The sequence below is a fragment of the Bradysia coprophila genome (genome assembly GCF_014529535.1).
Source record: "Bradysia coprophila strain Holo2 chromosome X unlocalized genomic scaffold, BU_Bcop_v1 contig_26, whole genome shotgun sequence".
Taxonomy (NCBI): Eukaryota; Metazoa; Arthropoda; class Insecta; order Diptera; family Sciaridae; genus Bradysia; species Bradysia coprophila.
In genome coordinates, this window is record NW_023503313.1 from 756550 (window position 1) to 778850 (window position 22301).

General features: G+C 34.4%; 2 protein-coding genes across 2 annotated transcripts; both read right to left on the reverse strand.

Annotated features, from left to right (window-relative positions):
- Positions 1–1137: 1137 nt before the first annotated feature.
- On the reverse strand, positions 1138–6857 carry LOC119069111 (homeobox protein bagpipe). The gene is made up of 4 exons (XM_037173003.1): positions 6255–6857; positions 3648–3739; positions 2749–3057; positions 1138–2662 (listed from the first exon to the last, which is right to left on the reverse strand). Exons 1-4 carry the CDS (start codon positions 6694–6696, stop codon positions 2330–2332), a joined length of 1176 nt encoding a protein of 391 aa, XP_037028898.1. The 5' UTR covers positions 6697–6857; the 3' UTR covers positions 1138–2329.
- Positions 6858–16646: 9789 nt separating this feature from the next.
- On the reverse strand, positions 16647–21421 carry LOC119069112 (muscle-specific homeobox protein tinman). The gene is made up of 3 exons (XM_037173005.1): positions 21141–21421; positions 18424–18800; positions 16647–18352 (listed from the first exon to the last, which is right to left on the reverse strand). The coding sequence occupies exons 1-3, from the start codon at positions 21287–21289 to the stop codon at positions 17853–17855; spliced, it is 1026 nt and encodes a 341-aa protein (XP_037028900.1). The 5' UTR covers positions 21290–21421; the 3' UTR covers positions 16647–17852.
- Between the last annotated feature and the right edge of the window lie 880 nt (positions 21422–22301).

The following is a 22301-nucleotide window of genomic DNA, read 5'->3' on the forward strand; positions in this document are numbered from 1 at the left end:
CACCCGAATATAATAAACTCTTCGCACTTGACCAAAAAAAATGAAGCAAATGCACGCAAAATGGATCCTAAAACATTTATTTGATTTCTTTCATTTCTTTTTATAATTCATAATTACATCGTACACATTCATTTTTTAAAATTATTTTTCTTTTTGTTTATAAATTATTGCAATGTTACTAAAAGTCTAAATTTATACCTACATTGCGTGTGTTTGCTTTACGTAAAATTGCAAAAACAAAATATGACCGTGAAGAATAAGAAATCCGGCAAAATTTTATGTTTTTTAAATTTTCTTTCCATAATTGAAATGGACAGACTTCAACTAAATAGGCTATATATTCCACTGGGGATTACTTTTGTTAAAATAAAATAAACAGTCGAAAAGGATGTCAAATGATGTGAAATGATCATCGTAATGTCGTTCTAAGTTCTATCTATTGCTTTTGTTGTAATTAATTTTCTTTGCAAATTTTCCTAGTTGATTTAAACGTTTTATATGAGTCCTAAAACTAAAGTTGGAGATGAAAATCAGGAAAGCAGCATGAGACATTATCTAGGTAATCTTAATTGACAAATTTTCTTTTCTATTTGATTATTTATCTGATTGCCATCGGTGGATCGGTGCTCCATACTTTCGTTTTAAACCAGACATTCATATGCGGCATGTGTGACTTAGACTTAAACTAAAAAATCGTATACTTTTCTCGTGAAAAAATCGGTAAAACAGTTTTACTAACAATATGTGCACAAACCACACACCCTAAAAGCGATTTTTAGAAAAATGTTTCAAAATTGAATGAATTCACAGGACTATTTGAAAAACGTCCTACCGCAGTCGGACCCATTTTCCAGTGTAGTTATTTTATGTTGGTAGAAATGTTCTAGTGCAAAAATTTGATTCCAGAGTTAAATGTGACGAGTGAATTATTTCCGGGCCTGGCACGTTGAGTACGACAAGATAAATCAGCTGCTATAATCGTATAGCACAAAGGAATTCCATTCATAGTGATTTTTCCTAGTAGAGCAGAGCCAATGCTTTGAAAATAATTACCTAAATTTGCTATTTTTCAAAAATTTATAAGATTTTACAAAATTTAATAAAAAAAATTTGTGGAATTTTTGAAAATCTCAAGATCTTAGCAAATTTAACAAATCAACTTTCCAAAAATTGGCCCTACTTATCAAAAGTACATTCATAACCCATTCAGACCTAATTTTGGAAAATTGAAATCATTGAAAATTCTCAACTATTCTTGAATACTGGTGTTTTCAAGCTTTATAAGCTTCAAGAATCTTACTTCTAGAAAAGGCCGTACTACCTATTAATTAATTCTCTAACAGATCAAAACAGTGGTCGAAGGTCTTGTCCTTCATTGGAAAGCTGATTGGATAGTCATAACAAGAGGAAGCTGGTTTTTAAGCTTAAAACTTTAAATGGATTTGTCGAAGTAGGGAAGTCTTGGACGGATGTAGACACATTTTTAATCAGTGGTGATGAGTCTCATTCAACAGGACACTCGTCACCTGTGGGAGATATTTGTGTAAAAAAAATTCTCTTTGTCAGTCTTCAATCACCTTCTATTTTAGAGATGTTTTAGATTTTTGCATTAAATTTTGGATAGACGTAACTCCACTGGAAAATGATTTCGATTTCGGTAAGCGGTTTTTAGTGTAAAGGATGATCGATTATTAGTAGTGCCATTGGAACGTGGAATGACTAAGGCGTTAGACAAATATTAGTTGTTCGAAGGTGGATGAAAAGCCAGAATAAAAAATTCTCTTCAATGTTCGAATAACTCAATGACCGTCGATAAACATTCGTTCTCTTCAAGAGTAGCTAAGAAGTAGTCGCTGCCTCTTACTTTAAAAAAGGAGCACAGAATTCATGGATATTATCGGATCACTCATTCATTTTTATTTTCATTACGATTCTGCCCACTCATCCAAAAATCACTTCCATAAATTGTGTGCAATTGTCCACTCGTTTTTTTTTAATTATTTACTAACTATTTATGTGGTATTAAGAACCGTTCAGTGCATATTCTGTTTCATAACTTTGTCGTCATAAAAAAAAAACTTATAGTTGAAACCGGGAAGTATATGTGAACAGCTCTAACCTCATCAAATAATTATTAAACACAACGAAAATATTTTAATTTCAGTACAAAACAATAAACACCACAATTTCAATTTCATTTTTTTTTTGTTTAGAATCACTTTGTAAATTACCAATTTTTAAAATTTTCTTTATTTTTCTACACTGAATTTGCGTCATCCGCCGAGCACACATTGAGCATATCGATTTGTTTTTTTTTTTCATCGTCAAATTAAATCGAATCTATTTCGATATTTTCCTCTGTCGCATCTTCTTGTTCTGATATATTGGTTTTATGGTCATCACGATTCGAGTATTTACTAATCGGCGGCGAATACAACCGATGATGGCTCTTATGGTTCACACTTTCGTCGTTATTGTTAAAATTGGTGTCCCGTTTCGAAAAATTCAACGGACCAGACGACCGAGAATTGTACATAATGATGTTTGCTTTCGACTCTTCGTTAATGCTGCTGCTGGGCGCTGGAATTGACGTTGGAATTTTGGTGGGATAAAAGTAAGGAAACGACACCTGAGGTATTTGCATTCCGTACGCCATTTGAATCTGTTTCAATCGAAAAAAGGTTTCAATTGATTTTTCGTCCATTTGGAAAATACTGTCTCTTGCTCACTCGTCTAGCACAACATTACCTGATTTCTGTACATGTTAAATAAAGCTGGGTCAATGGTTGGACTGTACTGCATATGGTCACCATTGCCCAAGACCATATGCCCATAGGAACCATCCTCTCTTACGAGAACTTGGACCGGTACTCGTTTGGTAGCGTTTAGAACGGCGATTTCGTGTTGTTGAGTCAATTTTCGTTTTGTTTTGTAACGTCGATTTTGGAACCAAATTTTCACCTGAGTTTCCGTCAAATGAAGATTTTTCGCAAGTTCTGATCGCTCGGGCCCCGATAGGTATCTTTGCTGGGCAAACCGTCTCTCGAGTTCGAACACCTTGTGAATAGAATTTGAAATGAGAACAGATGAAGCATAGCGGTGCTGCCGTTGATGTTGATAAACAAAAAACAACCCGCTACTGTGTCTACTCTTTTCCGGAAAGCATGATTTCCCTTTGTAAACAAAATTTGAATTTAAAAAACGCTAACCTTTAAGACTGGCTAGGGAAGACAAGAACAAGCAATACGTTCCAACTGTCTAATATAGTGGAATTTATGTTATCATCAATGAAGTAGAAGATTTTGTATTAAACACAAAATAATAAATGTTCTTTGATATGCTCGCGGTATGAAATTATTTCTTGAGAATTGGCTCTGGGTTTTCCTTAGAGTGTGCCTCGAGGGGGCGCTGTCGTCATTTCAACTTAGAGGCTTCGCTACATACATTTTTCCAACTATCGATAGCGCTACCTCTCGAGTTATCTCGTTGGGGCTGAAGAAGTTTTTTAGCAGATTGTTTTTGGTTTATTCCATAATGCAGAGAAATGATAGCAGATGCCGTTGTAATTGTCTAAACGACAATCTGTTATGATTTCTCCGATAAAATTATGTATCAATGGGTCTTAACTACTTATCAAAATAAATTACTTGTGCATGACTGAAAGCAGCTCTGGACCGTTTCTTCCGCATCGATTTCAAGCCATCAGTGTTACCATTAAACGGTGGTGGCGAATCACATTCTGTGTGTAAAAATATTTATTGATTTAATTATATTGGGAAAATGACTGAAATTAATTTAATGAATGAAATTCTCAAGGACCTTTGTCAGTAAAAAGAATTTTATTTTTATTCGAAAAAAAAAAACATTTAAATTAGTTCCACCCAAACAAAGCATATCTAAAAATGTTATGAAGAATGGTCGCGTCGGTCGTCGTCGCGTATGTAATGTTTATACATCTATGGGATAATGAACATTGAAATGTGTGTTACCATGCAAAATAACAACAAATATCAATCATCACTTAATGTTCGTTAATGTGTTCCGACTATAATGTAATAACCGCAACAACACGCGGCAAATGCATTAAGTAATAAGTTTTAAGTCGTCCATTCAAACGTTAATTTTGTATTAAAAGCTTTCTAATTTCATTAAAATGTTTTCGATAAAAAATTTCTTTTTGGGCGAAAAGTGGTACGTCCTGGAACGTTTTCATCGACAATTTTTGGTAATAGTTGCGGAACTATTCGAGTCATGCTATACATTCTTTAAAAGCACTTTCCCCGTGTAATTGCTACAGTTGCTAATACTTTTTGGGTTCGAGAACGTTGATTTAGTTTTTAATAGAATTTTTGTGTGGGTTTTATAACAAAGAACAGAGTTTTTTTTGGGAACATTTGCCCACAAATGGAAATAGAATCTTTTGATGGGCGAACCTTTATGTTTTAAAAATTGTTTTCTTCAAAGATTGTTGTTGAAAAAAGATACTGAGTTTCAGTTATATCAGATAGCAATTGGCGTGGGTAGCTCGAATACTCGAATTATTCCTAGATTAGAGCCACACTTGTTTTCCTAGATGGCACAATATGATAACAATTAAATCATCAAAATGAAAAGTAAAAAGTTCATTTGATTACAGCGTTGACCTGATTATTTATTAAATGCTATGTATATTGCAGCGCAGGAGGAAAAAAAAGTAGCATGCACTTCTACACAAATCATGCCATCCCAGACGAATCTCTACAAAAATTTATTTGATTCATTTATGATTGCTACCACCGAACGTCAAAATGTGGAATTAGAATGTATGGATCATATGCTTTCTTCCCAACAAAAATGTCCCAAGAAAACGAGTCATTACTTCATTTCATTGGAACTTAGTAAGTAACATAGCTTACGTAATTGTTGTCGACCTTTATATTTTGCCTTGATGATGCTGGCCTGCCCTTCGGCTTGGGCTGCATTCGCTGAACCACTCACAATTGGCAAAACATAAAGTTCCAAACAAGGACGTAATCTACTATTGTCTGAGTCCTCTTATTTTGTTACCAGTCAATGTCATTGCTGTATTAATGTCTCACGAACGGTGAGTACATCACCAATGTAACTAACGAATCTTTTACTTCTTTTAAAACAGTTTGCCATAGAATTTATTACTTCACTAATTTTCGCATACGTTTGGCTATATAATACGACATTAGCATGCCGTTAACTGACGCTACCGCTTTAAAATGGTTCATAGTAAGAACCTTTACCATACGGTCAGACATCAAGATCATCTGTTCTCGACAGCGACGGCATAGTAGCGATGAGCTAATATTTGACCTTTATAACAATCTAATTTGCAAAAAACTTGTGCAGGAAAAGATTTTCTTAGCGATGGTCCATACAAAAGGAAGTAATAGACTAGGTGATACGCTTGCCGTCTCTAACAATTTTAAGACGAATCGACACAATGCTAAATTGTAGCCTGAATTTGTGCGAAATTTGTATATATTTTCGATGATAACTTCGCATCCGCGTCCTTTCTGGAAAAAGTGCGACCATCGGTTAAATATGTATAGTGACTGACAGTTTATGCATCCGCATTTTAAGCACCTTTAGTAAATGTAAGAAAATACAAACCGAACGTGATATTCCCAATGTTCTTCAATTTTAAGGAGTAAATTCTTTTTTCTTTGAAGTTAAGAGGCATGGATGCTTAGCATTTGGACGTTTCAAAACCCCTCTGAAATATGTACTACCTTAATAACGAGCAGTAATGTGTTATCTTTCAATAAAAAATAGATTTGATTGTCTGTCTTTGAGGTGGTGGACGTTATTGCGGTCGTAAAAAGGATTAAACTAACAGAGATCAACTGTGCGCGTAATCCGACTTTGGTTTTACCTATATGAAATCATCAGACTTGATACTTGATTAAAATGCGTGAGATGTTCATAATAGTTAGTTTGGTAGAGCATTCTGGCTAAAGATTCTTCTTTACTGAACGTCTTTTAATTTCGTTGACCATTTATAAAATTGCAGTAAAGAGAAGCACTAATTGTCAAAACATAGCACACAAAACATAGATTTCTAGAAGTGAGTTTATGCTGTTAATAATTGTAGGTTCACGCAACACCTTACTAATACCTTAATTGCATTTCCAAAAATTTGCTGTCGTGACCTCCTTTTTAAGAGGAGGGCTAACTCATTTCACACATTGGCTATGCTACATTCCTTTTCAAACGTAAACAAAATTAAGACCACAAATTCTCACCTGAGTCATCATTATTGCACCGTCTCATGTCTAACGGAGTCTCACGTGCCATAAAATTGAAGTATCCACTTTTGACATCTCCACCCCTCAAGCCATCGTAATCCTCATTTTGACTATCACTTTTCACTAGAAAACAGTCCAAAGACCTTCGCCGATCTAAGGGCTGATAAGGCGACCGACTGTTATTGTTGTTGTAATATTGTAACGAACCGCGAAATCCAGATTTCTTGCAATAATCAATTTGTTCATGGATACCCGATTCCGATTTCGTTTCACTGACATTGTCTGATTTATCAAACTGGCAATCATTTTCCGACGAATTGTTCACGCGGCTTAAGTCCGGTGATCGAGGAATTATGCTCGTATTGTTTTTCGTCAAAATATCATTTATCGAAAACGGTGTAGTCGAAGGAGTCTTAGACGTGAGCACTGGTTTTTCCATTTTTTGTTAATAAAACAGATGGACACTTATCGCGTAACTAAACTTAATTTTCCAGACAAAACAACGCAAACAATTGACCGTTATTTCAGTATCTTCCGCGGTGAGTAGCACACAATGTACGTACAACTGTACTCATTCGAATCACAAATTCAATTAACCATGTGAAAACACTTGCAACTGGTTGAAAACTACCAGAGTTCTCTGATAGACAATATTTTCACTTCTATATATCTCGCATACAACGATACAAAAAAGCATTTCACATCGAACAAGTGTGTAGGTGAAAGAAAATTTGTGTGAAAATTTCTTGGTTCAGTTCAATTTGTACTACACTTCTTTTGAAAGACGAACTTACGTGTATAGAGGATTTTTTTCATGCCATGTGTGTGTTAAGAACGATTTATATCCGAAGAGTTTTCATTGGCTGCGCTGAACCCTCTTAAGATTGTGATTGGAGTTTAGAATAGACTAAACAACTTTATATTACATTTATGTATAGTATGGCTTATACACTGTGCAGTGTACGATTTTATTTTATTTTTTTGCTGTTGGACACACATATGTATAATAGTACGCAATCATATGATGAGAGCGTTAAATGGTAAGTATGTTGTGTGAAAAGTTTTTGGAAAATTTGTGCCACTGGAGAACGTAATCTCATATTTATTTGTGTAATAGTTGTATTTCGTGTGGTTTGTTGAGATTTACGAGTGCTGCTTTTACTGTAGTAATCTAGCGTTCTTAACGCTAATTGAATTATTACTTAACCTTTCAACGTGATTACGTCGGTATATACCATGCTTGCAGATAAACATCATCAGGAAATGCATTTCAGTTTTTCGTATCAGTAAATGGTTTTTGATTTCTTTACTAATTTTTTTCTGAATGAATTCATGCAAATGGCATCGCCAACGACGACATAGATCAGCGATAAATTCGGGTCTGAATTCTTATGTATCGAGTCAAACTAACACTTTTCATTCGGTGTAGGATTATCATCTGTTATGGACAACAACGTTAAAAATGGTTTCACAGAAGAAAAAAAATTGGTAAACAAATGAAGTAACAGATTTTGTGTCCGTACTTAGATTCTAAGAAGGAATAGACTTGAATTAAATTCGAATTAGTGTAAGGTTCAATAGACCATTTTTGACAGTGGATAGCCTTCATATGATTCACATGTCGTATTATAACACTGATTTTGTACCATTTTCACTATCTACACTATTTACATACTATTCTTTGTATTATACAAGTAAAAGAGGCGAGGTGGGCTTCGTCCAACATCATCGTAATTTCAGTTTCAGTAACACCAATTCTGAGAAAACTCAGCAGTTTATGCAAATTAAGGTAAACTGCTCAATTTTCGTGGTCGCTATTGCAGTTTTATATTTAAAAAAAAAAAGAGTCTGGTAAAATGATATCATCAAAAATACAGTAAAAAACGCACAAATGTAGAATAAAAAATTAGGCATTTTAGCTGAGCATCCATGACTCTTAAGCGTTGGCTTAATGAAAATGAAAATTTAAAATGAAATTGGGATTTAGCTATTTATGAATTATCCCTTTTTTCTACTTTGTTTTCCGTAGTGTTATAACGCCGTAACACTTACATTAAACAAGTGTGTTCTAAATGTGTTGTAGGTGGCAAAGACGATAATAACCAGCAAATAGCAAAATGTATGGTAAAACAAATGAAGTACGAGGCGATGTTTTAATTAAAAGAAGTATTAACAGATTTAATCATTAATAGAGCATTATGAGTGTGGTTTCTTAAAGGGTAAATCCCAATAAATGTACATTTTAATGCACTTTAAATGTGCAAATACACACTAAATATAGTTGGAAATGAAGTAGTAGACGTTTAGATTATAACAAATGTCCTTTACTTTACATGCAAATAAGTTGATGCAATGTTGTTGTTTTCCTTTTCCTTGTCACTATTTCAATTGTCAAAAACCAGAGTCGATCATTTTATTTTGCTTTTACCTTAATACAGTTTTTTTTTGCTTAATTCGTGTAATTTTCGCATAGTTCGTTGATAACCATAAAGTTGATTTACTGGCTGATTATCGATTTTCCCCCGGGCCTGGACGAACCGAAGGTGTTTCATTTGTGAGAAGCTTTAACTTTTCTGTGCTTTATTTAGAAATATCGTATGTGAGAAAGCGAACACAATACACAAGTTTGTTGTAGAGCAGATTTCAAAAAAAATGGAAATTTGAAACAACAATATGATTCTGTTATACATCGCTTCCAATTTCTTTCTTTTTTTCGAAGTTAGCCACATGTTAGTCGGAGTACATTCAATTTTATTTGTACAGCATTTTGATCTTCTGATAAATCGTACAAGCCAAACTTACAAACGCTTAAATTCACTTTACGGTTTTGTTTATACAGTCCATCTCATATTTCATTTAAAACCATTCAGCGAAGCAAACACTTGACTAAATTGATCATTCATATCATTATGTGACACATGCCTTATATTCCCTTAATACTTTATGGATTATGCACTGCACACATATATTATAATGGTTGTTATGGCTAATGGAGCATTAAAGTAGTAAACAAACAAACAATCAATCAATTAAATATTTTTGATCAACATTCAAACAAAGAGGACAACGTTGTGCTAGGGTGGGTCGTATTTTACCTACGACATTTTTTCTCACGAAACACCTGAGAATTTATTGCATTAGAAATTCATATGGGGCAAGACAGGTTTTCGGAGTAGTAGGGTGAGATTGCACATATAACGACGAGTGATAGCTCTGGGACGTGTGAGATGTAACCATTACTATCGAGTGATTGCTTCAAAATAGGGCGAGTGAGTATGTTAGGGATCTGTGCAGATGAGCTCTAATACCAATAATACCACATTGTCCACAGAAGTTTTTTGGTTGACAGGTGATGGTCGGTAAAGTTAAAAGACTGAAGCGGACGGTATGGAGATTTCATTCTTTAAAGTTACATTATGTGTATCAATAAAAGACATAAAAAAGGCAAAATGCGACCCACCCTATGTGCATTTAGAAGTGAAAGAACGCAGCATTCTTTTTGAATCCTGATGTAAATTGTATATTTCACTTGACTCTTATTTTGGGTGGGTCAGGTCCCTTGATTTTCTCAATGAACTTTTGTAACTTCAACAAAAAGTCATAAAACAGTCTTTCCCAAAGCAGCTGTTTGTCTTGCTTTGTCATAAATTGTTCATTTCTTTTATTTTATCCGAATCAAAATTTCAGAATAAACAAATCGAACTTTTTCCTACATTTTCAAACAAAAGATGCTGTTTTAGCAAATAAGTCATGCAACTCGTGTAAATTACACGAGGTCTTACTCGTTGAAACTTTTTTTTTCTATCAGAGAATACTTAACCAGGCATTCTTTTGAGCTCTCACAAATTTCATTCCTAGCCAAATTTTCTGTTTTTAAATATGTTGAGTATTATTCAAGTTATCAAGCGACGAGACAATAGTATTTCTCGTACCAAGACAGGAAATGACGATTTTTTCAGCACCAGTTACCAGAAAGAAGAAGAAAGTTACCAGCACCTAATTCACGCCGTAAGTCCGTTGCAAATTCAAAATGAAACGCACAACAACCAAATCAAAGGCAGCGTTGTGTTTAGTCAACTCGCTTTATTTTCATATACATAAGAAAGCGTTGAATAGTATTTTTCAAGACAGGAAATGACGATTTTTTCGGCACCAGTCTTAAGTTTTTAGGAATTAGAACGTGTGCTGAAAAAATCCATTTCCTTTCGAGGTACGAACAATGTTTTGTGCACCGGACAACTGAAATAGACAAAACACACCAATTTACTTGAAAAAATTCAAACTTCACATTCACCATATCAAATTTGAAAAAATCGGAAAAATTCATTCAAAACCGTTCTCGCACGATAAATCGTAAAGAAATGATTTTTTTCCCGCACGCTATATCGTTCGGGAAAACCTTACAGTTTATAACAAAAAATCATGACAAAATATGTCGTATTTCAGTTGCCCGGTGCACTAAATTCTTTTTAAAAACTTTTTTAGAAATAACTCGCAGATCAGTTGGCCGATATTGTCTATCTGACCATATCAGTATTTTCATGTCTTTTACACAACTTTATTCAGATGCATGCTAATTACTTTTTTTATATATATTTTTTTTAAAGTTATACAGTCGAAGAAATATAAGAAACTTGCAATACAATCCAATCAATGCTATTTATCCCACATGCATTACCAATGTTACGATATTTATGTTTGTATATGTATTATAACTTGTAATCGCATGTGGATTAAATAACACCGTTTGGATTGTGTTTGTTGAAAAAACTGAAATCTATTTTTCTTCGACTGTAGTTTAAGTTTTTAAGAGTGAATTCGCCAAAACTTCGAACACGACCCCCTGTTATTTACTATTTTCAAATAATTGATGAAGTAAAATTTTAGAATTTTGGTTCGTTTCGTCAGTCTGTCCTCTACAAAAAAAAATTCTATAAGACATCTTCTGGCTGTATCAAGTTAATTTTACTAACTACTATCTCGTAAACCTATAAAATTCACTCGAAAAAACGTTATTTGGGGAACTTTAAAGTTCGATGATTTTCCAAAATTTGATCGGTTGAGATACATTGTGAAAAATCAACTCCATTTCTATCTGGGACAGTGGGTATGGTCAAGTGGGGTGTCAAAGCTTGAAGTAAGCTACAAAGCTCCGGGTTAGAGCTTCCTGTTACTAACTTTCCCAGCCGCCCAGAGCCCTTCAAAAATTTCGGTTTTTTTGAGGTTTTTCATTTGTTGCGGCCGGCGGCTGGGTGGGCGTTTGTTGGTCAATAATATTCAGATCATTGACCTTCATAAACGTGTACAATTTGACATTATTCACATCTCGCATGTTGGAGTAATTGACAAAAAACGATTTTCGCGACCAATTCGGCCCAACAAAAATTTTTCGGGAAGAAAGTTGTTCCACGATATTCTCAGAATTGAACGACGATTCATGTGAGCCATACCTCGATTGGATCGTCGTCGGCTTGAATCCCGATTCCATATAAGCTGTTCGAAGTTTTGGCGAATTGACTCTTAATTCTATCGCAATATTAGGATTAAATCTGTCACTTCTTTTGTTAAAAATAGTGTTTGGAGGAAAATTTTGCATCTCATTAACATACATTTTACTATAAAAGACTACAGAGATTTCTTTGTTTCTGTAGTTGTGGTTTCGTCTCATTATTTTCCTCAGGCGCAAGAAACGTCGTTTGTCACTCGTGATGAAAGCGGAATTTTTTAGTACACTTTTCATCAGTCGTAGCAAAAAGTACTTTTTTTTAAGAAAACTTTATTTTAGTATTCTTTTGACAGTCGAAGGCTTAAAAACGACGCCAATAATGTTGACACAATGGAGGTGTGTTTCACATGATAGTCAACTCTGCGAGTCCGATCTAAAAGGACCTTGTTATTATTTTCCTTATTTCACAATAAGTTACATGCAACATTACATTAAAGCATTAATGCGCCACCTACCGTATTACAAAATATTCATGACTCACAACCAAAAGCAAATTCGAAGTTAACTTTCGAATTTTTCTGACAGCTTTGATTTGTGAACTTCGAAAGGTTTTATCACTTCACGACAGATGTCGCTACACGAGGTTTGTTGGAATTTGAGTACACACAACTAGCGTTGCGAACAAACATTCATTAATGGGATGTGCATTTAATTTTCCCTTGTTGAAACTAGATCATATTCCGGTTAATATGGATTGAAAATGATTTCATGATTTTTTCTCAATTTTTTTTCATTGAATTTTTATTTGTGTCATTTGATCTGTTTGTATAAAATTGATGGGTTTGTGATATGGCCTTTGATGCATAATTTTTATTTATATTTCGTTACATAACGTTTTCTCAGAATTATGTATGCGTTCTTTAGGCTTTGGTAACGAATACTGAGATATTTGGACTTAACTGACGCACAAAATGTTCATTGTGTTGAATTTGAAAAGTTTTTTTCTTGAAACGACATTAAATCGAGATATTGTGTAATTTGTTGGATTTATATTTACCATATGATGGGTTGTGTGTGCAAGTTTCTATACCAATTGAAATAGAATACACTACCTTCACTCATCTAGTACTCAGCTACAGTTTGTCTGTTGTACCTTTTGTTACGTGTCACAATGTGAATGCAACCCTTCCAAACGCACAATACATAACGTTCGTCAAATAAAGGAAAAGAAATAAAAGCACGAGACAAACTAACAGTTTGACGGGTTAATTATTGCAACTGCATGCTGAGCGGATGAATCACTTTTCTTTTTCGCTAAAAGATGTTTTGTAAGATCATTGCGCCACGCTTGTAAGGCGCTGTGACGCAAGTCCTAACTAAATTTATCAAAAATCCGTTGGACTGCGGAGACACTAACTTTTTGACTTTTCTCCCTTCTCCCTTCTGCTTCATTAAGCACATTTTTTTGATATAATTTACTTACTAATTTTCTTTGTGTCAATCGTTTGTTGATAAAACTCTTCGTACAGGCGCACGGCCGTCTTTTTTTAATAACCAATTTTTTGTGACGCATTTATTTTTGTGTCTCGAATAGAGATGAGCGGGCCGCCCGAAATACATCGGCCCGACCCAGCCCGATCGGGTTCGGGTCCGGGTTTTGAAAATTCATTCGGGCCGGGTCGGGTCGTGCTTTGAAAACAAAAATTCGGGCCGGCCCGACTTAGAAATACAAATTAAATGTAAGCCAATAAAAGCCTATAAAGCATGAAACACTAACTTATTTTATTATTTTACTTCGCGTATAAGATTATTGCAAAGCTTTTATGCGTAGAAAATGATTTTTCATTAAATTTCTTATAGTAAAAAAAAGTCGGGTCACGTCGGGCCGATGATTTTTTCGGGTCGGGTTGGGTCGGGCCGCGAAGAGAAAAGTCTCGGGTCGGGTCGGGCTCGGGTTCAAAAAATTGGATCGGGCCGGGTCGGGTCGGGTATTGAAAAAACGTCGGCCCGCTCATCTCTAGTCTCGAAGCTGTAAGCGTCAGTTCCACCGATATCAGTTCGTTTGTAAGTGGATAAAGGGACTTGCGTCAGACTTCCAATGTCCATAGACTTATGAGCAGGGCTAAACTTGTTTAGTTGCAGTTTTTAATGCCACCAATTCCATGACTGCAAAAATCCTGACAAATACTGAAACCCATTCGATTAAGCCACTAAATTGAAATAGTCTTTGTCATTAAAAACATAGAAAGATAAGGCTAAGCCCAGTCTTATATGTTATCGTGATATGAGGGCGCCCTAACTATCTCTGTTAGTATATGTTTCTTCGTTGCTATAATACGTTAAACGTAAATGTTTCCAGTTTTTTTGACCACACGCTTAAATAAAATTTTCAAAATTCACAGCTTAGAGCTGTAGAATGGCCCTAACGATGTGCCTAATATATTGTCTATCTCGCAGTCACACATCGTACAGATTCTGGACTACAGAATGAAAGATTTTATCAAAATGAAATATTTGTAGTCGGGTCCATTGTGTCAATTCAGTTACAGTTATCAAGATGATAATGATTTGAAATGAAAAGTTGTGAAATACATTACCAAATGACTGATACAGTTGTTGTTGTTTGTAAATGATTCCACACGGCAGAGTGAAAACAACCAGGCAAGAGCGGTTCATTTTTGAAAAATCAAATAAGGTATCTAATACACTCTATGAAAATGAACTCAAATGTGAACACAAAATATGTTCAACAAATGAAAATCTAGATTTTTTATGTTAGTATTTCGTTCTTTTTGCGAGCGCATGTTTAACTTAAATTCAGGAAAAAAAAACTCTAGATTCGTGTCGAAGCACAACAACTCCCAAATTAGGGAAGTGGTCGAATTTCACTTTTTTCTCATTGTACAAAATATTTTTTTTATTCGAAAATTTAAGCTGTGGTGGTTAGGGGGGTTCAAAAAATCAAAGTGTCGAGGAAGTTGGCGGACCCCGAGGAAAACAAACCTTTATGGCCTCCTGATAAAAATTGTATATGGGACCGATATGATCCGAGTTGGTTTATGGGTAGCTCAAGGACGAAATATGTGAAAAAACGCTGTGATTTTCCATACATTTTTTCCATTACTTTCTATTAAACTTTTTTGGTCCAGACAACTTAGATTAGACGCAAGAGCAACAAAAATGCGTTGTTTTCATTTTTTGGAATTTTTATATCGTCTGGGCACACCTAACAATATTGATATATACAAAAATCGACAGATAATTTCCAAGTAATACAAAGTCAGGCGAAGTCACTCTTAAAATTAAGTGTTAGGTGTCGTTGTAAAGGTAATGACAGTGGCTTTCCAACGAGCCCACACACAATAAGTTTCAAGTTGGTGTCTTGACGTAACAGTCATTTGAAAATTGTCTGAGTTCACGACCCTGACATTTTTGCACCAAAATCGATTTCTATATAGCTTCAAAAAATTGTTTTCGAAAAAATTTCTTTTTGCGATGAAAGCTTATGCCATAAGCTCTCGTTAGATATGAATATATCCGATGCACATCCCATAAATGTTTTGGAAGAACCCAAAGACTGGGTGAACAGATTGGGAAACTTTGACTGACTTGGGAGATGCGAATGCACTTACAAATCATTAAATCGGTCTCTTTGGATTATTCTGAAGTGAAATAATCCAACTCACCTTAAGAAGTGACCTCAACATCTGTTAGTTACGTTCAATTTTTCTTTAACCCTCATTTTCGTGGTTTTTCACATATTTCGTCCTTGAGCGACCCATAAATCAACTCGGATCACATCGGCCCCATATACATTTTTTATCAGTGGGTCATTTAGGTTCGTTTTCCCCGGGGTCCGCCAACTTTCTGGAAACTTTTATTTTCCCATACGATTCTGGACCCCCCTAGTGGTGGTGGATTTATGCACTAATCCTGCCATCTTGAGGGCCCTAAAAGCGCACTTAAACGAAAGTCGTTGCCGAAAAATTTATCGTTTGAAACCGAATTTCTGTACTCATTTCAACCAAATTATGTCCTGTTTCATACAAATGTTTGTTCACTCTCAGTAAATTCTTTTCTTAAAACATTATGGTCTTTACCGAAGATTTTCTTTCATCATCTTGACGACTTAATTTCCGACCGATATCATGAAAATTAATATTTGTTCGGTACAAATAAAAGGACAAAGTGTGTTCGTTTCATCAACAAAGATATTAATTTTCAAATTCAGTGACGCCAAACAGGAAGTCATATGTTTTGTGTACCACAGTAAGTTTCCTACTTTATTTTTAGCGAAAACTAAAGAATGGTTGAAGTCAGGGGTTAAATGTATGGCTTATAGGTCGCAGAAAAGCTCAATCCACATCTCGTTTATGATGCATCGCTGCATCACTTTATTTAAAATCTGATCGAACATTTAGAACCAAAGAAGCGAAAACTCATTGCTCTCGCGTTTTATTGAAATCTAATTTCTGAAATTGAAAAGTTTTATCTTCATTAAAAACCATACGTCTCCTTTGATGTAACATTCTGATTGGAATAGTTTTCGTTTCAATTAAGATATTCGAAACTGTCTTTAAATAACCATTCGTCTTAACGAAAAGAGAGTAGAAAAAAAACTGAATTTTCATAAAGTGATATGTTCAGAGCTCACATTTTTAATGCACAATTAATTCATTAATTATTCGTTTTGGGTTATCAATTTCTGTCTTAACCGATGTAAACCAGATGCCCTTTTGAACATTTTACTCAACATTTCCAGATAGAATGAAAAACTATTATGAGAAATGTATGCTCGTATTAATATATATATTTGTATATTGGCCTGCCAATGTCTGTTTGCGTGTGGTATATGACGGTAATCAGTCAAAAAATTTTACATTTAAATGAATTATGAAGCATTGATGATGAAAACAAAATGAATTTTTTTCTTTTTGGTTTTTAAACAGTAGTAGCTTCGATTTCTTTATTTTAAAATAACTTGCACTTTTCGTTACAATGTTTACGGTCTATTAAAATATTAAAAAAAAAAACTTTTTTTTGTTAACTTAACGGAGAATAGAATTTCATTTTGGCGCAAAAAAAAATTATTTACAATTTGAACGTAACGACATTTTGAACATCCCATCCACAAAGCAATAGTTAGTCTGAATGTGAATTATTACTAATAGGCGCGTACAATAGTCTAAGTCATCATATTTATTCAATGGGATGAAACCCATTGTCTCTATTCTGTAAAAAGTTATTATATCCTTTGCAGCAACAAAATCATCTAATCTAGTACTTTGTTTGTGATACAAAATCTATCATATCAATGTTCTTATAATATGTTCTGCTATATAAGAACCAAACCTCATCGTTTATTTTATTAAAGTCTCTGTTAAAAGCAGATCACTACTCGTTCCATCGTCTCTTGAAACTAACGGAAAAGAGAAGATAGAAATTTGCTTCAGCTTGTGTACTTGTTTATAGGGATGGAATAGTTACTTGCACACGCGTGGTACTGGTACAACCACAAAAAGACGTATAAATTGTTTGTATGAGTGGACGAGCTGAATCAGCTGTTAATATCTTTGCGTCTGTCTAAATGGCCATAATTTCAGACAAAATTTCGGTGATCGTTTGAACATTTCTAGTTATGAGGCAACCACATCTCATCAACAATTTTTGGAAATTTATTAAAAATTTTCAAACGTCCACCCACTATTTAGTCACGTAGTCATCAATGTACCAAAAGAAGTTCTACTGCAATTCTACTGAAACTGTACTTTTACGGTTGTAAGCCATGCTATCAGGCAGTTAAGGAAATTGTCTAAAATTTACCGAAATAATTTTTGAAACAGGCATTTGAATAAGCACCACTATAGAACCTGTGTTTCAGGTAGCACTGTTCGTCTTGATTTTGTTGAGATTTTCTCACATCTAACAAATGTCCTAAAACGGAAGAGTACGTATAGCTGTCCCAAGTACGTAAAAAAGACTAAAATATTCAAACAAAAACAGATTCAGCACAACTGAAATTAAAAATCGTCCTGAGGATTCAACTGAGATACTTTGTGAATGTGTCAATGAGATAACGTTAAGTCGGACTCGTAAATATTTTGCCCAACAATTGCTTTGTCGACAGATTGCACGAAAACGAATTAAATTCAGTAAAAGTGATTCTGATCGTAATTATTGCAAATCGAATTGATGTGTGACGAATACTGGTCATAGTGTAATGAGTATCCCGGGTACGATGGCGGTGGCGGTAGGTGCATGTTTGTGAAATACTCGTGACTGACCTCCTTATCCAAACTCAGTAAATTGCGATTCAGTGACTTATCCAACAGTTTGGTTTTCGATACCTTGTCCATGGTAATTTCCGGCGTCGTTTTAGCGGGTTTGATTTGTCCCTCAATTTGTAAACGTTTCGATTTGTACCGTCGATTTTGGAACCAAATTTTGACCTGAGTTGGTGACAAATTCAATGTTTGTGACAGAAGTTCCCGTTCCGGAGCGGATAAATAGCGTTGTTGCCGGAACCGTCGTTCCAGTTCCAAAACTTGGGCTTGCGAAAACAAAACTCTCGGCTTGCGTTTTGTTCGCAATTTTGCGTGTTTTCGCAATTCACATTTAGATGACGTCACTATTTGGTTGTTGGGCTCCTCTGCAATTCAATAGAAAACAAAAAACGAAAATGAAATCTTCTTTGATTGGCACATGGACTGAGTGTCATACTTGAAACGATCTCCTCTTTGATCTTATTCGTGTGAATAACTTTAACGAGACCTCGGACATGTTCAATACTTGTGTTATTCGCAGTTGTTGGTGATGTTGCTTCCATGAGATTACAATTAAAGTGATGGCTTGTTTTGCCATTTGAACTATTTATGTCTAGCGATTGCACATTGGTAAAAACGTCATTCGGATGCGGAGATGTGTGGCTGGCATTGGATGGAAAATGTGAAGATGAATACGGAAGCTGGCTGTACTGATTGTAATCGTATGTTGAACTATTTGGATTGCTGTAATAATGTACGAGTCCCGATGTCGATACCGATGTGTCTGTGTAGAGTCCATAGTCGCTGGTATATTGTGACGGTTGCAGTATAGTACTGTAAGATAATTTATTGGATTTAAGTTTTTACCAACAGAAACGAGTTTTACTGAATTAAATCAGTTACTTCCTCTGGTGTAACTATTCCTTACTAAGTCTACTACTTCATTAGTTTCAACACACATTTTGCAATAAAACGCATCACTCAACAGAGCTCTAAACTTATTTTTTCAGCCGTTGCTGCTAACACATAACTAATAGTCGATGAACTTCTAGTGTTTTACGTATTGACTAAATTCTTTACCTTTTCAGGTTTCAGATTGCCTTCGCAAGTTTTATAGTTAAAAATTCGTGGTTCTACACTTAGAATATCAAATGAGGTGCTTACTCTTATATGGTCGAAAAGTTAGTTTACGGGAATAAAATTGCAAAAGTGAAAAATGACAACTTTCAGTAGTCATAATGCAAATACAATTGTTGTGTTATTTTTCTCTAATGTCGTAAATGAAGCGTTCGAAATGTTATTGTTACGATCCATATAAAATCAGGAGAAAAAAATCGTCACCAAACTTTCACAAAAAACGTTTCCGTAAAAAAAGTTTATTTCTGGGAAACGTTTAAGCCATTACTTTCATAGTTATTAGTGCCGCAAGCGGCATGAAAACAATTGATTTAATAGAAGTACACAATATGCACAATTGATAGTATTATTAGTAGTCGATTAACCTGTTACAGACGGCACAGATGAGGTATTATATAGCAAAAAGCATGTTCAAAACAAATGAAGTAAAAGATTTCTCAAATAAATATCTGAAAATCTTCGATCAAAAGAAGTAATAGATCAGATAGTAAAACTGTTAATATGATTGCCGACAGGTTAATAGCCCTTCACTTCATCACAACACATCTTAAAGTTGTCTATACCAATCTTAGATTTAATAGTTATCTGTTTCTGACGACCATTTAGGCCATTTTGCTAGTTCGATCTGTAGAAATTGCCTAGAATTAGTCAAACAAAACAGACATTTCCAACATTTTACATGTCCAGAAGCGTGAAAAAATTATTCTGATGTCCCTATTGTATTTTTCTTTGTTAAGGGCAGTCATTCTTCTATTGATAGGGACGATTCATCATAAATTCAGAATTTCCCGCGTCAGTAATTAATAAGTGGCTCATACTTTATTAGGTTAAATCCCACTAAAAATGTACTAAAAAAATCATCTTCCAATTGTAATCTATGTTCCAATTTTATGAGTTATAAAACGCAGAAAACAATAAAAAAATTTGATTTTTGAATGTTAGAAAATAGTTTTTAGAAGAGTATGAGTGCATACGAATTTCCACTTTTGCTAAATTTTATTCGACACCTCGAAGCAAAATAATTTTTTTGTCATAGCTGGAATTCGCAACTTTAGAACGACACCAGCCACTATCATATTTTAAAAAAAATCATTTTACATGCTTATTACACACCTGGGGAAAACAAGAAAATTGGTTTAGGTTTCAAAAGCATGTAAAATCCATTACATTACTCGGGATAAAAGTGAAAAGTCTCGTTTTAGTGTGTTAATTGACTTCGGCTGTTAATTTATCATGCTGCAGATACACATTTATCGGGATAAAGTTGTTTAAATTACACACAATTAAAGACAACAGCTCCTATTCTGGTATACTAAAATGACAACGAATTGACTTCTCTGACTTCTACATCCAATTCACTAAATGTTGTGTGTACTCGTAAATTCTCAGTACTATTTTCACAAATTAGCGACGTACACCATAGCTATATTATGCACACAGTTACGACAGAAATAGACCAAACTTTTATAACTTGATCCTTCATATTAGCAAAGTATTTATATTGAAACTAATGAAGTAAAAGATTTTGTACCAATACAACGCACTTCAAGCAAAAGTGATGACCGCTGACAGCTGCCAAACAGAGTATTGTATGAAATGGATTTTAACAGTGCTTTAACAGTTGTGTGACGTACTGTCAAGTTTCAGTACCCTAATTGGAGTACCAATTTATGCTTGACGTGCGTTGATCAATATCGAAAATGCTTAGATCAATGATGTAATAGACCCTACACTGCTGATATGCTTGCGACAGCTGAGATTTTCTTTAACACGAATCCCTAATGCGAAAAAAATTTGCAGTAACATCTCGATAATTTTTTGTTTACAAATTATATAAGCCTGGCAGTTCTTTAACCGGTTGATAATTTTGTTTTTTTTATGATAACACCAAGTTTTTTCTGCTTTAAATGAACCCTAATCGGTAGAACTTGCCAGTGATTCACCTTAAACATAATCCATATGGATTACAACTAAGTGTTAAGTCAACTCGAAAACTTTAGGAAAAATGTGTTTCTTGTTACAAAAAATCAAAATTACCTTTCCATGTGACATCCCAGATAATGATCACCCTGATCCACTAAATTCAATATATCCTTTACCGAAAACGGTGTGTTATTGCACGAATCATTTCCCGATTGTGATCCACAATCGGAATTTTCAACTTCATAATATCCTTGTTGCAACATTGCACTGTATTATCAATGGAATATGTGTGTGCCACTTCACAAATAAGTATCACAACAATTCAATTTCGTGTCGACAACAATAACAACGTCACCATCAAACTTGTAAACATTCAATTAGATACAACATCCACAAAAAACTATTCACGACTAAAAACAATTTCATGCATCGATACACAAATTAGCCCAAAAACATAATTGTCCATACAATCCAAAATTCCATATGTGAGCGTAGTGTTCTAATACATAGTATAACGTTATGGATATTATATATGTGAAAAATCTATACTCTCAGGCCATGCTACGCACACAGAAATAATGTTTTTAAGCGAAACAGGATCGACAACGAAAACGAATGTTGAAAAAGAAAATGTTTTAGAGTTTTCTCTTCGGATCCCAAAATCGTTTCATTGAACTGAGAGAAAAATGTTGTGTGTTGGCATCATGAGAATTTATCAAACAAGCCAACAGGCAGACGAAAACCGTAAAGAATTAATAAAACTTACAAAATTCCATCAAATTGGTATAAATGGAAAATTGCGCATAATTGTTTATGGAAAAGTAAAATTATTGCGCAGCTCCGCCTCCAATACCAACCAGAATTAAAACTTTTTTTATGAGTCGTTATTGGTTTGATATAAATAGATTTCACTTCATTATTATTTTTCCATTAAATCGATTCGATGTATGTTATATTTTCGTGTGTTTGTAGCTTGAACGTGTCTTTTACTTTTAATTGAGCCATACTCATCGGTCAAATCAGTGTGTTGGCAGTGACATTTAGTATAATGTTTAAAAAAGCTATTAAAAAGTCAGTCACACGTTGATTCAGATCTCTTTACTATCTCTACCATAAATGCAATTGCATCACTCAGTACATACCAGATAAAGCTGAAAAGAATAATCATACGAAATCATACTTCTATTCTTATCGAAAGTGCATTACAATGTCATATATGTTATGCAGCCGAACTCATCGAGACAATATTTTGCTTCAGAACAGCGTTAAGTTTTG